This window comes from Nicotiana attenuata, chromosome 6 (assembly GCF_001879085.1).
Source record: "Nicotiana attenuata strain UT chromosome 6, NIATTr2, whole genome shotgun sequence".
NCBI lineage: Eukaryota > Viridiplantae > Streptophyta > Magnoliopsida > Solanales > Solanaceae > Nicotiana > Nicotiana attenuata.
Window position 1 is genome coordinate 67,828,629 of NC_031994.1, and position 14,686 is coordinate 67,843,314.

Here is a 14,686-nt window from a genome sequence, read left to right on the forward strand (position 1 = left end):
TATATATATAAAATTTTCTACTATCATACAAATTTCTAAACCAACTAAAAAGAGTACCAACAAATACAAGGCCTAATGTAAGTGGCCAGATGTAGTAGAGTAAGGTTAGAAAGTTTGTTCTAGTACCTGCCACATAAGAACCCTGGGACAATGAAGCAATGAGTATACGAAATGACATCCATTGTCAGGTTTTTCAATTATGTCTAGAACTGATAGCCTCATTATTTCTATAATGTCTCTTAATTCAGTTCATGAAATGGCTCAAAGGAATATCTCGATTTCAGAATGTATGTGAAGGATAGCTCCAACGATCACTTGGGGAAATATAAGATCAATATTTTACTGAAAATTGATCAAGTGCTAGACAGCCCTAATGCTGAACAGGTGGAGTTTACCATCTGCTTATTTTGGGAGACATACAATCTCTAAGGATTATCGTCTATTAGCTAAATCACTACGTAGGGGAACAAAACAGTGGAAAGAAGGGACTTCGAATTTCGCTTTCTTGTAGAAATGAAGTGGCAGCTCAGCTAGAGTATGCAAATAAACAGGCTACACTTCCACATGATCAAACACAAAACTACCTGAAAAGCAACTATCTCTACTCTCTAGAAGAAGCAAGTAATGTAACTTTACCTCTCAATAAAATTTCTTTACAACAACTACTACACATCAATCTCCCCAATATGAATCCTCAATATCCATTTTGTTACATTCGGACTTGTTTCATCTGAACATTTAATAACCTGGTCTAAGACAAATTAGGGGTCCTTTGCTACATCTTCTACTATAGCATCCATATCTCTAAAATAAACTAAAAAGACCCCAGCAATATTTATAAACTTAAAAAAATAAAATCCCAAATAACATTTGAGGATTTTGTTTATTGAAGTTGTCAAGAAAACATCAATTTCATATCAGAGCCATTGCAGGGCTTCAATTTCCTGACATTCACCAACTTGTACTTCAAGAACCATATAAAATGAGCTCCATCAATAAGCACCAATTATATTACAGTATTACAATAATAAGACAGCAAATATAGGAATAAATTACAAAAGAGACAAAAAAAGAAGAGGAGAAAGAGGGAAACACACCTTTGAGAAAGGAAATTGTTCTTGGAAAGGCAAGCTTGAATGTCGCAAGCCTGTTTCTTACATGGCTCTTTACTCGGCTTTGTCATTTCTTCTTAATTCCCTTTCTGTATTTGTAGCTTTAACGCTTAAAACCTTTAAATCTGAACTCTTATTACTGTCAAATGGATCTTCTAAAATGGAAGTTGATGGATATCAAAAGGGGTAATCCGTAATCGGGTATCAGATTCTTGATGTTTCAATTTCCATGCGTTGAATTGAATTTTGGGGGAACTGCTAGCCGACTGCCTATATATAAGTAAGGCTTTATTGGGGCTCCGTTTTGGATTTGGACTTTCGTTGATCTGGGTTTTGCCCGTGTAAATGACACCAAATAACCACTTTTAAGGCCGCTATTTAAAATATTTTTATAGTTTATAATGTATTTAAAAATTAATCAATTCGCTCAAACTTCACGACACGACATACTGAAGTTTAAACCTCAAAGTTCAAACTTCAGGGCATCATGTCCTAAAGGTTAAAAATTGTAGCCAAATGTTCGAATCTTATGTCCTGAATTTTAAATTAGCAGTTCAGATAGTCCTGAATTTCAAATTAGCAGCTCAAAAATTAACAACATAAATTCCTAATTCAGGATACTTAGTCTTGAAGTTTGGATGAATGAGATAAATTTTAAATATATTATAAATTATGAATATATTTTAAACAACAGGCCTAAAAGTGACTACTAATGCACTTCGCCCGTTTTGCCCCGGATCAAATTTAATGGGTCACTATTTCTTCTGCCCAATTAAGGAGTATTAAGCTGGTGTTTAGGTGAAAAAGTATTAAAAAAAACAAAAGTGCTTCAAGGAGACTAGCATGTTCGGCCAAGCTTAAAAATTCTTAGTTTTTAAAATATTTTTCCAAAAGTACTTTTTTTAGAAGTAGTTTTTTTGAGAAGTAATTTATGTTTGATTAATTAATTTAAAAAGTACTTTTGAATAATAATTAGTATTTTATCAAAGTTTAAAAAGTGCTTTTAAATATATTTTTTTTAATAGGATTTTTCGAAAGAGTACTTTTTGGGAAATGCTACTTTTTCTGCTTTTCAAAAACTGCTTCTACTTCTACTTAAAATACCCTTTTTCACCTTAGAAAAAAGTAGTACTACGTTTGAGCTACTAAAGTTTCGCGGTCCATTTCTTTCAATTCATCAAATAAAGAAAGACTTGTCTCTATTTACCTACGTTGCATACATTTGCGCGTATCCGAACAAAAAACAATATCCAAAACAGAAAAATTTACGTTCATATTATAAATGTTAAATGCAGAAACGGTAATTAATGTAACATAAGGATAATCGGCTTGTTATAGTCTAATTTTTTCCATATCTGGCTCTACTCACTGTACATTTTAGTCGTGAAATTTTTAGCTTTCACATCAAATAGAATTATAATTAATGATCTTCGATGGAATATCCATTAATGTGTTTATACTGAACATGACCGACTCAAGGTAAAATCATTAAAGCTTATGGTTTAGGATATAAATTAAAGGATATAACAAGTTAGTATTTTCTATACCCAACTTTAGTGTGGGAAAGAGGAAACTCTTTATTTGCTTTTGTGCTTATAGTTTATAGTTATAATATTCTTATAAGAGATAAACATATTATTGATAAATTTAAATAATTTAAGAATTTTAATCAATAGTTTATAAATAAAATACATATTTAATTTAATATCAAAAAACCATATATTTATCTATATTATATAAAATAGCAGTGGATAATAAAATAGAAAGTTAATAAAAATTCACATGGAAATGTGACGACCCAAAATCCACTAAGGGTCGTGATGGCGTGGGACACCACCGCCAGGCAAGCCAACCAAATTACTTAATTAAATTCTCGTTTTAAATATTTCTGAAATCTCTTCTTTTATACGTTTAAACTATACATAATAAATTTCACTGAATAAGAAATGAAACTTTTAACAACTTTTAAAATTCAGAATAAACCCATAGACATCCCCAGAACCCGGTGTCACAAGTGAATGAGCTATTTCTAAGAAACAAACAATACAACATCCGTCCGGAATACAATTGGACAGATAGTAAATACAATACACTGAAAGAGACTATACTAGCTGCGGGTCGCCTCGAGTAATGCAGCTCACCTAGTCCCAGTATCATCCATGCTGCTACGCCCAGTAGGCCACTAGAAGTACATGTGCCTGTGCAACAAAAATGCACAACAAGTGTAGCATGAGTACGAAAACAACGTGTACTCAGTAAGTATCCCGTCTAATCTCGAAGAAGTAGAGACGAGAGGTCGACTTCGACACTTACTAGTGGTCCAATAATGTGATATCAATAATACATTAAATCGTGGACTTTTATAAACATGATTGCAATTCAATGGAATGAAGCAAGTAAACAATTCTTTCTTTTATGGGAAATCTCCAAATTTCTTTAAGTCCTTTATACAAATATTCTCAAGCCGGGAAGAGGCAATAACAACTTTAATAAGTTCAAGGCAGCAATACAAGCATGCGCAAATCATGCCGAGGACGTACGGCCGTATCCAACAATATTTAAACTGTGCACTGCCAGATGGTCGAATGACGCGAACCATAGATGCATCTATTTAATCTACCGAGGCGTTCGGCCCGTTCCAGAAGATAAACACAAACAGACAGTCAATCAAGAAGTCATCAGGAAACAATTATCTGAAGAAAACCAATTCTCCTTTTAACAATTTAAGAAATGAAGTTCAAATCTTTTTAGAAATTAATTTGTTACTTCGGTGTGATTTAAGCAATTCAACTGTCAATAAGATTACAAATAATCCAAGTATAGCATGCTTTTGGGTCCTAAACTGTGACGACCCAAAGGGGTCATCACCTGTATTCCTACTCCCTCTGTACTTCTGAGGCCCTGAAAACCTCATTTGGGGTTGCCTCGAGTTGTGTGCGCAGTTCGGGCGTGTAGCCGGAAAAGTTTAAATATGAAATTTGTGAGAAAAATTGTTAAATCTTGGTATTTAGTTGATTAAGTTTGACTTCGGTCAACGTTTTTGGCAAACGGACTCGGACCCGTGATTTGACGGTCCCGGAGGGGTCCGTAGGAAAATATGGGACTTGGGTGTATGTCCGGAATCAAATTCCGAGGTCCCAAGCCCGAGAAATGAATTTTTGTGTGAAATTGTTTTCTGAAAATAAATAAGGAAATTGGAAATGAAATGTGATTAAAAGATTGTGGTATCGGGCTCGTATTTTGGTTCCGACGCCCGGTACAAGTATTATATACGGTTTGAGTACTTTCTGTAAAGTTTGGTTGAATTTGGACGTCGTTTGACGTGTTTTGGACTAAAAACTCTAAACTTGATGTTTTATGTAAAATTGAAAGGAAATCCTGGGTCTAGAGGCCTAATTTGATGATTATGATATTGTTTGGGCGATTTGATCGCACATATGAGTCTATAGGATGTTTTTGAGTTTATATGAATGTTCGGTTTGGAGCCCCGAGGGCTCGGGTGAGTTTTGAGTAGGTCCTGGGAGGTCTTAGGCTAGAAATATCAGATGGTTGCAGGTTCAGGGAGTTGCAGGCCCCCAGCGCGCCCGCGGTCGATTCCGCACGGTCCGCGCTGGAAGCCGCGCAGCCGCGGTGCATTCTTGCGCGGTCCGCGTGGCTAGGTTCAGAGGGCCAGTGGTTCAAGTCGACCAGCGCGGCCGCGTGACTAATCAGCGCGGTCCGAGCTGGGAGATTCAGAGAGTGGGATTTGGGTTCATTCCTCCAGCGCGGTCGCGCTCCAAAACAGTGCGGTCCGCGCTGGGTAGGTTCAGAGAGTGGTTTCCCCACTCTTTCTCGGCGCGGCCGCGGGGCATTTTTGTGCGGTCCGCGCCGGGTCTTCAGTACAGTATATAAAGTCGGGATTTTCAGTCATTTTTTTCACTTTTTCAAAACCTAAAACATAAGAGGCGATTTTCCAAACGATTCTACTTCTTCAAAACGATTGGTAAGCGATTTCTAACTGATTTTCTAAACTCCTTAACATCCTTAAACATAATTTCAACTTCAAAACAAAGATTTTAATGGGGAAATTGGGAATTTAGGGTAGAACCTAGGTTTTTTAAAATTGGGGGTTTTGGACCTCAATTCGAGGTCCGATTCCAAAATAACTTACATATTTGAGTTCATGGGGGAATGGGTAATCGGGTTTTGGTTCGAACCTCGGGTTTTGACCATGTGGGCCCGGGGGCATTTTTGACCTTTTGGGGTAAACTGATGAAAAATCTATAGTTAATCATTGGGTTTGATTTGTTTAGCACATATTGATATCATGAAGTCCTTATTGAATAGATTTGGTTGAGTTGGAGCCGAATTCGAGAGGGAAAGCGACTGTGGAGGATTGTATTGGCCGTGGAAGTTGAGGTAAGTGTTTGGTTTAACCCTAGCTTGAGGGAATAGGAGTCGAGTCTTGTTTGCTAACTGCTAAATGATCGAGTACGATGTATAGGCATGGTGACGAGTTCCTATACATCGGTGTCTAGCATGACCGTGAGTCCTTGTATGTGGACTGTTTGGATATTGTTATGCCTTCCATGCTTAATTGATGGCTTCTATGCGTTGTAAACACCTTGTAAAGGATATTGTGATTGTGGAACTTCGTGGAGCATTGGCTCGGTCTGAAACATAAATGGTGAGAGTATATGAAATGAGAAATGCATTGGAGCTTGTCACGAGTGCTAATGAGAACTAGGATATGAAAATGAAAGAAAAAGAGAAATAACGATTTACTCTTGCATGGTCATTATTGGTTGTTGTGTACCCTTGTTGGGATTTCCTTCCAAATACTCGTTCACTCCCTTGCCCTTTATTTGTGACTGTTTCTTGGGCAAGGTTGAGAGGTAGACATTACGGATCGGGTTACACGCCGCAACGGTGATAATTGTGGATCGGGTTGCACGCCGCAACAGTGATCGTTGTGGATCGGGTTGCACGCCGCAACAGTGATAATTGTGGATCGGGTTGCACGCCGCAACAGTAATAATTGTAGATAGGGTTGCACGCCGCAACAGTGATAATTGTGGATCGGGTTGCACGCCACAACAATGTTGAAATATAATAGGGTCGGGTTGCGCGCCGCAACAATTAGTGATACAAATGTGCTTAGTGTTGGTATTAGTTTCTTGATCGTCGAGAATTATAAATTGCACCTAGATTGATTACTTAGGATTTACTGTTAATATTGTTATCTCCCCACAGCATGTTTCCCCTCCCATACTGTTAGTTGCCTTGTACTTCGATTTCTGCTGTATATTTATAATTGCACAGGTTTATGTGAGGTCCAGTCTAGCCTCGTCACTACTTCGCCTGGGTTAGGCTAGGCACTTACCAGCACATGGGGTCGGTTGTGCTGATGCTACATTCTGTGCATTTTTGCACAGGTCCAGGTATTAAGCAGCAGCAGCAGCATTAGCACGGGGGCGAACCTTCAGTCCAGAGAGACCCGAGGTAGCTTGCAGGCGTCCGCAGGCCCGGCGTCTCCCTTCTATCTTTACATTTGGCTGTCATCTCATTGTACCCGAGATAAACATATTATGTTACTTTCAGACTTTGTATGTAGTACTCCTTAGATGTTTGTGAGTATGTGACTCCAGTCCCGGGGTAGAGATATATGTGTTGGAACTTCTGTATTATCGATCATCTATCTACATTTAAGTCTTCCGCTTATGATTTTAATTCCGTCGCCTTTATTTAATGCCGTTAATTGTTAAAAAGGAACAGGTGTTTAATGAAATTGCTAATTAAGTTGGCTTGCCTAGCTCCTATTAGTAGGCGCCATCACGACCCTCGAGGGTGGGAAATCCGGGTCGTGACATAAACTACCCGGACCTAAACATAATAGTAGCTATGCACGGACTCTCGTCACCTCGTGCGTACGTAGCCCCCACAAATAGGAGCACATAACCAATTATTTCACCTATGGGGACAATTCCCTCTTACAAGGTCAGAAAGGAGACTCACCTCGCCCCGAAGATCCATAATCGGCATTCCACGCCCTTCCGAAGACTTGAATCGATGCTAAATGCTCCAAAACTAGCCAATGATTATGAAAATCCATTAATATACGATAAACTACTCATATTATCCAATTTATAATAATTCCTAACCCCGATCGAAAAGTTGACAAAAATGCCATCGGCCCCACGTGCCCGGATTCCGAAAATAAGATTAAGCTTATCCATAACTCCACGAACTCAAATATATAATTTACTCTCTATTTCATACCCAAAATCGTGGTCAAATTCCAAGAATATCAATTTTCTAGGTTTTCCTCAAACCCCCAAATTTTTACCAATTTATATGCTAAAATCCATACATAATCGATATATTTAACTCAAGATAGGTGGGATTAGCTTACCTTGTCGTTGATGATGAAAAATCCCACTTGAAGCTCTCCAAAATCGTCCACACTCAATGAAAAATGGGGGAAAATGACCAAACCCCCGATTTTTTAAAGAACCATTCTGTCTCCAGCACTTCCGCACTTGCAGTCCCTTGACCGCTTCTGCGGTTCCGCAGGTGCGGCACTTCTACCGCTTCTGGGATACTCACCAGGCCCTCCCTTCCGTTTCTGCGATTTGACCGCCGCAGGTGCGGTCCCGCTTCTGCGGCTGCTTGACCGCATCTGCGGTCCCCTTCACCTCTGGTCCAAACCGCATCTGCAGCTCCTCTGGCCGCTTCTGCGGCTCCGCACCTGCGGCCCATTTCTCGCAGGTGCGGTTATACCAGCAACCAGCAACTTCAGCCTTCCAAAAATTCCATTTTCGATCCGTTAACCACCCGGAATCCACCCGAGGCCCCCGGGACCCCAACCAATCATACCAACCAGTCCCAAAACACATTACGGACTTGCTCGAGGCCTCAAATCGTATAAAAAAAACGCTAATACCATGAATCGACCTCCAATCCAAGCTTTATGAACTTTAGAATTTCAAACTTCTACTTCCGATGTTTAAACCTATCAAATCACGTCCGATTCACTTCCAATTTTGCACACAAATCATATTCGACATTACAGACGTACTTCAACTTTCAGAATCGGATTCCGACCCCGATATCAAAAAGTCCACTTCCGGTCAAACTTCTCAAAAACCTTCAAATTTCTATCTTTAGCCAAATGGCTCCAAAATGCTCCACGGACATCCGAATTCACTTCCGATCGCTCTCCCAACTCCAGAATCACCATACGGAGCTACTCCCAGAGTCGGAATCCCAAACGGACATCGATAACACTGAAATACACTTCAACCCAAACTTATGAAATTTCTTCCAAAATGCTAACTTCCACAATAGGCGCCAAAATGCTCTCGGGTCACCCAAAACCCGATCCGGGCATATGGCCAAGTCCGAAATTATCATACGAACCTGCTGGAACCTTCAAATCCCGATTCCGAGGCCGTTTACTCTGAAATCCAATCCTAGTCAATTCTCTCAACTTAAAGCTTCCGAAATGAGAATTTCCTTTCCAAGTCAACTCCGAACTTCCCGAAATTTAGTTATGACAACGCGTACAAGTCAAAATGCCTGAATTGAAGCTGCTCATGGCCTCGAACTGCTGAACGGCGCGCTAGGGCTCAAAACGACCGGTCGGGTCATTACAGGAAACGTGATAATATTACATATTAGATAACGTCGTAGCAAAAGAAGAAAAACAATTAAAATTCAAAAAATCTATGTTAAAAATAAAAGGAAAAGATTATTTGAACTTGAGATTAAAATATTCTTACAGTTATGATGAGAACACTCAAAATACAGGTATGACCACAAATTTGAAGTCGTGGTATATAAAGAAAAATAAAAATTTGATACCAAATTATAAATTTAAATTTACTAAATAAATATCTCATGTACATAATTTACTAATAAAAATTAAAAGCTAAATTTGTATCTTGAAACTAAAAGAGAGAGAAAATTTAATTGCACATAATACAAAAAATAACTGGAAGAAAATACAATAGATTCAAAATATTATAAAAGAATTTATGTATTAATTCCTAGACTAATTAAAAGTTATATTTTAAAATAAAATATGATATTATTTTGAGTATAGGTAAAATATTTATGTAAAAACTAATTAAAATTTTTTAGTAAGGAAGAAAACGTATAAAGACGAAAATAGAGATAGTGCGAGGATACTAAATTTATTTAAAAATTAATAAATTAGATTATTAAATAATATTCAAAAATATTATTGATAGATTAAATAATGAAAGAGTTCAGAGTAAGAGAATAATAGTGCAAAAATACATCAGAATTTCAAGAATAAAAAAATTTACATTATTGATGATTATTAAAAGGGTAATAAGCAAGACATTAAGTTAATTTATAAGCTAATAAAACATCACATTACAGTATAGCAATATCAATTAATAAATAACGCAAAAACTATAAGCAAGGAACCAAAAAAAAAGAAAAAAATTGTGTATATAAATATACCAACATCAATTTTGCACTGGAATTGAAATTTTTTCTCGACCCATGCACTCAATTTTGTTAGAATACATTGGATGTGCATGCATATGTCATCACTGAAAATTGACGCATATACATGTAGTCGTAATTTACTACATACCAGATTAACAAATTGTAACCCTATTAACTATTAATCAGAACCAATAAGCATGGAAAGTACTTTTGTAACTTTCGCAACCAAACTTGAATTTTATATTTGCTATGACCAGAATTTTTACTTTCTTCTAAAAATTGAACTATAAGGTCCTTCACCTCACAAGTGAGCTTTCTGCTCTTAACCTCGTTTTTCACCTCACTATTAAAACTTGAATACCTTTCTTTTGAATTTTTCTTCCAGCAAAAATTGGTCAATCAGTCTTTTTACTAACCAACCAAGAAAGGTATAAAAACAAGCACAGTAAAATGTTCCAATTGGCGCATCGTCTCATTCCATCCATTCTCAGCGGTGCGATTTTGTTCTTTCTTCTTGTTTGGATCTTCCCAAATAGTCATCTCTTGGCTTAGCTAGTAGTATTTGTGGGTTTCACTTTCTTAGTTTAGTCACTACGCTATTGATTTATGAATGTAGTGTGTTGTTATACACTGCCCTTGCATTTGGTTTTTCAGTGTCATGATAAAATTGTTTTGTTGGTTAACTTTATTAGTTTACACTTTGCATTTGGATTTTTAATCTCATGAAAAATGTGTTTTTGTGGGTTTTCACTTTCTTACTTTATACACTCTATATTTTATTTATGAATGTAATGATAAAATGTATTTTGTTGGGTTCACTCTCTTACTTTTATACAATCTTACATTTGGTTTTTCAATGTCATGATAAAATGTGTTTATTGGGTTCACTTTCTTGATTTTTCCACTATTGATTTCTTATGAAAGATTTTAGTATCCATTTATTCTAGTGCTTCCTTTAGCATGAGTCTTTAAGCGTAAATGTTTTTCTTTATATACTTTTTCAATGTGCTCAAACAAGACAGATCACAACGTCACATGTTTAGTAGTCTTTAATATTGACCATAAAATCGAGGGGCTGGGTTACTACGAATATGGAAAAAGAAAACAGGTTATCCACTATGAGATTTGAAAAATGAAACGGTTTCATGTCCTGCTTCTTGATTAAAATTTAATAATTATTTATATTTTCTATATAGAAGGTCTCATTTAAAGGTTATTTTCACATGATTTAAATAATTCCAAATTATAATTTCATATAGTTTATGTCCGCGCATCACATGGGAACTAATACTACTATTCTTATAGGAAATAAAACTTTTAGCTTCACAATAGACATCTCCTAGTAATATTTATTTATATTGGTAAGAGTTCTTTTGAGTTAACAAAATGTTTTGCTATTTATATTAATTAGTCTTAGAGAATGCGCGTTGCGCGTGTATCTCATATGAATGAATATAAATTTTATAAAAATTACATATATATTATTTGATAAAAATATCTGAATTATTAAATAAAAATTATAAAAAATCCAAATTCCGAAAAAACAACGATGAATGTTAATTAAATTTATCTAACTCAATAGAAGAAGATCTCTACTCTACAAATACCTTAGTATTTGGACTTTCGTTAGAGATAGATTTAGGTTATCACGCCATTTTTTCTATGTAAATTCGGTCAATATCATGATAAAGAGGATTTAAATGCTAATAAACATTGTTACTTCCTTTAGCTCAATATTGATGGGTAATATCAGCGGCCACATATCAACACTATGAGAAACTACAAAATTCAATGACAACGGTTTTAAAAGATATCTTATTAATATTTTCTTTTAAAAAGAATAGCTTGAAATAGCTAACAGTTTAACATTACCAACCTTAAATATTTAAATTTTAGCAATCTGAAAATAACTGTAAGCTTCTAAGTATGATTTCTATACAATTCGCTTTAAGTTTTCGTCTCTTGTGTGATGACCCAAAAGGTCATCTCTTGTTTTAGAAGTCAAATCTGTGTTCCGATGCCTTAAAAACCTTCTTTTATCTCACCTCAATTTGCGTGCACAGTCTGGGCGCGTTTTCGGAAAGCTTTTATGTGAAATTTAAGAAAAATATTGAATTTGGCCTTTAAAATTGATTAAAGTTGACTTCGGTCAACATTTTTGGTAAACGGATCCGGACCCGTGATTTGACGGTCCCGTAGGGTCCGTAGTAAAATATGGGGCTTGGGCGCATGCCCGGAATCGAATTTCAAGGTCCCTAACCCGAGAAAAGAATTTTTATTTTGCTGGAAAATATAAGGATTTTTGGAAATGAAATGGTGTGTGATCTTGATAGTATCAGGCCCGTATTGTGGTTTCGGAGCCCGCTACAGGTTTAAAATAATAATTAAGTCGAATCTGTGAAATTTGGTAAGAATCGAAGTTGATTTGGTATAAATCGGACCCTTAGTTGAGAAAATGAAAAATTTCAATGTTCTTAAGAATTTCATGAATTTGAGGCTAAATTCGTAGTTGTTGATGTTATTTTGATGATTTGATCGCACGACCAAGTCCGTATGATATTTTTAGACTTGCGTGCATGTTTGGTTTAGAACCCCGAGGGCTCGGGTGAGTTTTGGATAGGCCACAGAGTGATTTTGAACTTAGGGAGATTGCTCGTATGTTTCAGCTGTGTAGCAGGCCTCTGATCTCGCAATTGCGATGTAAGCAGTAACCATAAATGCGAGCTTTTGCTTCGCAAATGCGAAGAAGTCAGAGGCAGCTTTTCTCGTAAATGCGAGATTTAGTTTGCAAATGCGAAGGTTGTCCAGGCAGGCTAGGAGTCGCAAATGCGCATAATTGTCGCAAATGCGAAGGCAGCAAGGATTGCGAAGGTTCACATTTTCAATTCCCTTCTCGCAATTGCGAGCTTCGCAAATGCGAAGCTCCAATCGCAATTGCAACATCTGCAGCTGATCAAAGCATTATTTGGACGGGATTTTCACTTCACTTCTCAAATTTTCAAAACCCTAAACTCCGATAAGCGATTTTCTTGAAGAGAGTTCTTCCCAAATCATAGATAAACGATTTCTAACTCATTTTCTTCAATCTATTTCATCTTTTTACATGATTTCACTTCAAAATCTAGGGGTTTTCATGGGAACTTGGGTGTTCTTGGGTAGAAATTAGGATTTTCGAATTTTGGAGAGTTGGACCTCAATTTGAGGTATATTTGAGTTCGTGGTGAATGTGTAGTCGGGTTTTGGTTCGAACTTTGAGTTTTAACCAAGCAGGCCCGGGGTCGGGTTTTGACTTTTTGGGAAAAATATTGGAAAATTCATATTCATGCATTAGAATTGATTTAATTAGCATTTATTGATGTTACTAAATTAATTATGGCTAGATATGAATAAATTGGTGGTGGAATCGAGAGGTAAAGCGGTGGTTGAGTGTTGAATTGTCCGTTGGCTTGAGGTAAGTATTTGGTCTAACCTTGACTTGAGGGAATAGGGATCCCCGACTTATGTGCTAAGTGAAATTTCATGTGTGTGGCATATATGTGTGGTGACGAGTACCTATGTGTGACCAAAATTTCATTTTTAGTTTGTTACCTTCCCCATTTCCTATTATACTATTTCTTGTCTTATTTGCTACCTACTTAAACCGTTTCCATGCCTTAATTGCTACTTGCTCATAAATGATTCCATGCCTAATTGCTTCATATTAACTGTTGCTCTCTTATTTGAAGTATCTAATTGTTTCATAGTTTTGCTTTATTACACTGTTGGCTTATATTGGGTTGTTGGTGCCTTATGGTGCACCTTGGTTGGTCTCGCTGATTAGTTTTCAGGGTGAAGTTTCATATTCGTGGCAATATTCCATTGTGTGGGTTGAAGTATAAGAGATGTAGAAATTTAGTTAATTTGTGAAATACCCTGTATTTAATCTTTGTGATTGGTGTTGATATACATACATATGTTGGGATCGGGTTGCACGCCGCAACATGAGGAATAAGGGAGGAAATTGATTGTCTGGTGGGATCGGGTTGCACGCTGCAACAAGGAGTAATAAGGGTGGACAGGTGGGATCGGGTTGCGTGCCGCAATAGGAGGAATAAGGGTGATATGTGTTGAGGAGTAATAAGAGAGGACATGTGGGATCGGGTTGCGCGCCACAACAAGGAGGAATAAGGGAGAATATTGATACTCTTATTGTTGGAATATTAATATTGTTATTATTTATATGGTGTGATCGGGATGCACGCCGCATCAGTTATTGTTTTTGGCATTTATTTCTGTTGAAGTTATTATTGAGGTGTTGAAATTCCCTAAGGATTGGTTATAGCTGAATACTAGTAGACTGGTTGGGTCCTGTGTTCCTTTAATGCAAGTTCCGGTTATTTTTCATTCCGTACTTCTTTTCTGTTTATTATAAACTGTTGCAGGTTATATATACATTGTTATACCCCACCGTAGCCTCGTCAATACTTCGTCGAGGTTAGGCTCGGCACTTACCAGTACATGGAGTCGGTTGTACTGATGCTACACTCTGCACTCTTTGTGCAGATCCCCCTGCTGAACCATACGGACCGTAGTTCGAGGTTGCTGCCTTCAGTCCAGTGGAGACCCGAGGTAGTCCTGCAGGCGTCCGCAGCCCTTGGTGTCCCCTTCTATCCTGTTTCATTTCTGTTTTATCTATTTCCGAAACAGATGTGTATTTCTTTGTTCAGACAATTATGTGTAGTATTCGTAGATGGTTCGTGAAATTGTGACACCAGTTCTGGGTGGAGTTTTATTATGGTTTCGCAGTTGTATTAAGATAACTTGTTAAATTCTGATCTTTCAATTTTATTCTGCTGATTTACTTAAGTTAACTTGTAAATTGTTAAAAGATAAAAGGAAAAGACGAAATAATTTGTACCGTTGGCTTGCCTAGCGAGTACAATGATAGGCGCCATCACGGTCCCGACGGTGGGAAATTCGGGTCGTGACATCTTGGTATCTTGAAGTGAAACACTTCTAATATCACCTGGATTATTATTGTTCTGAGTGAAATAATAATTCATAATAAGTAATCTTACTGGAATTACATTCCCAAAAAGTTAGGAGTTCCTTTATAGTTAAAATAAGAAAAAAAATTA

At 36.9% G+C, this 14,686-nt stretch overlaps 1 protein-coding gene across 1 annotated transcript in view; it reads right to left on the bottom strand.

The window, feature by feature from the left end:
• LOC109227143 (cx9C motif-containing protein 4) overlaps positions 1–1,392 on the bottom strand; it is a 2,860-nt gene extending 1,468 nt beyond the window's left edge. The window contains exon 1 of the mRNA XM_019392176.1: positions 1,098–1,392. Within this exon, the coding sequence (XP_019247721.1) occupies positions 1,098–1,183 (86 nt within the window). The 5' untranslated portion in view covers positions 1,184–1,392. The remainder of the gene's footprint in view (positions 1–1,097) is intronic.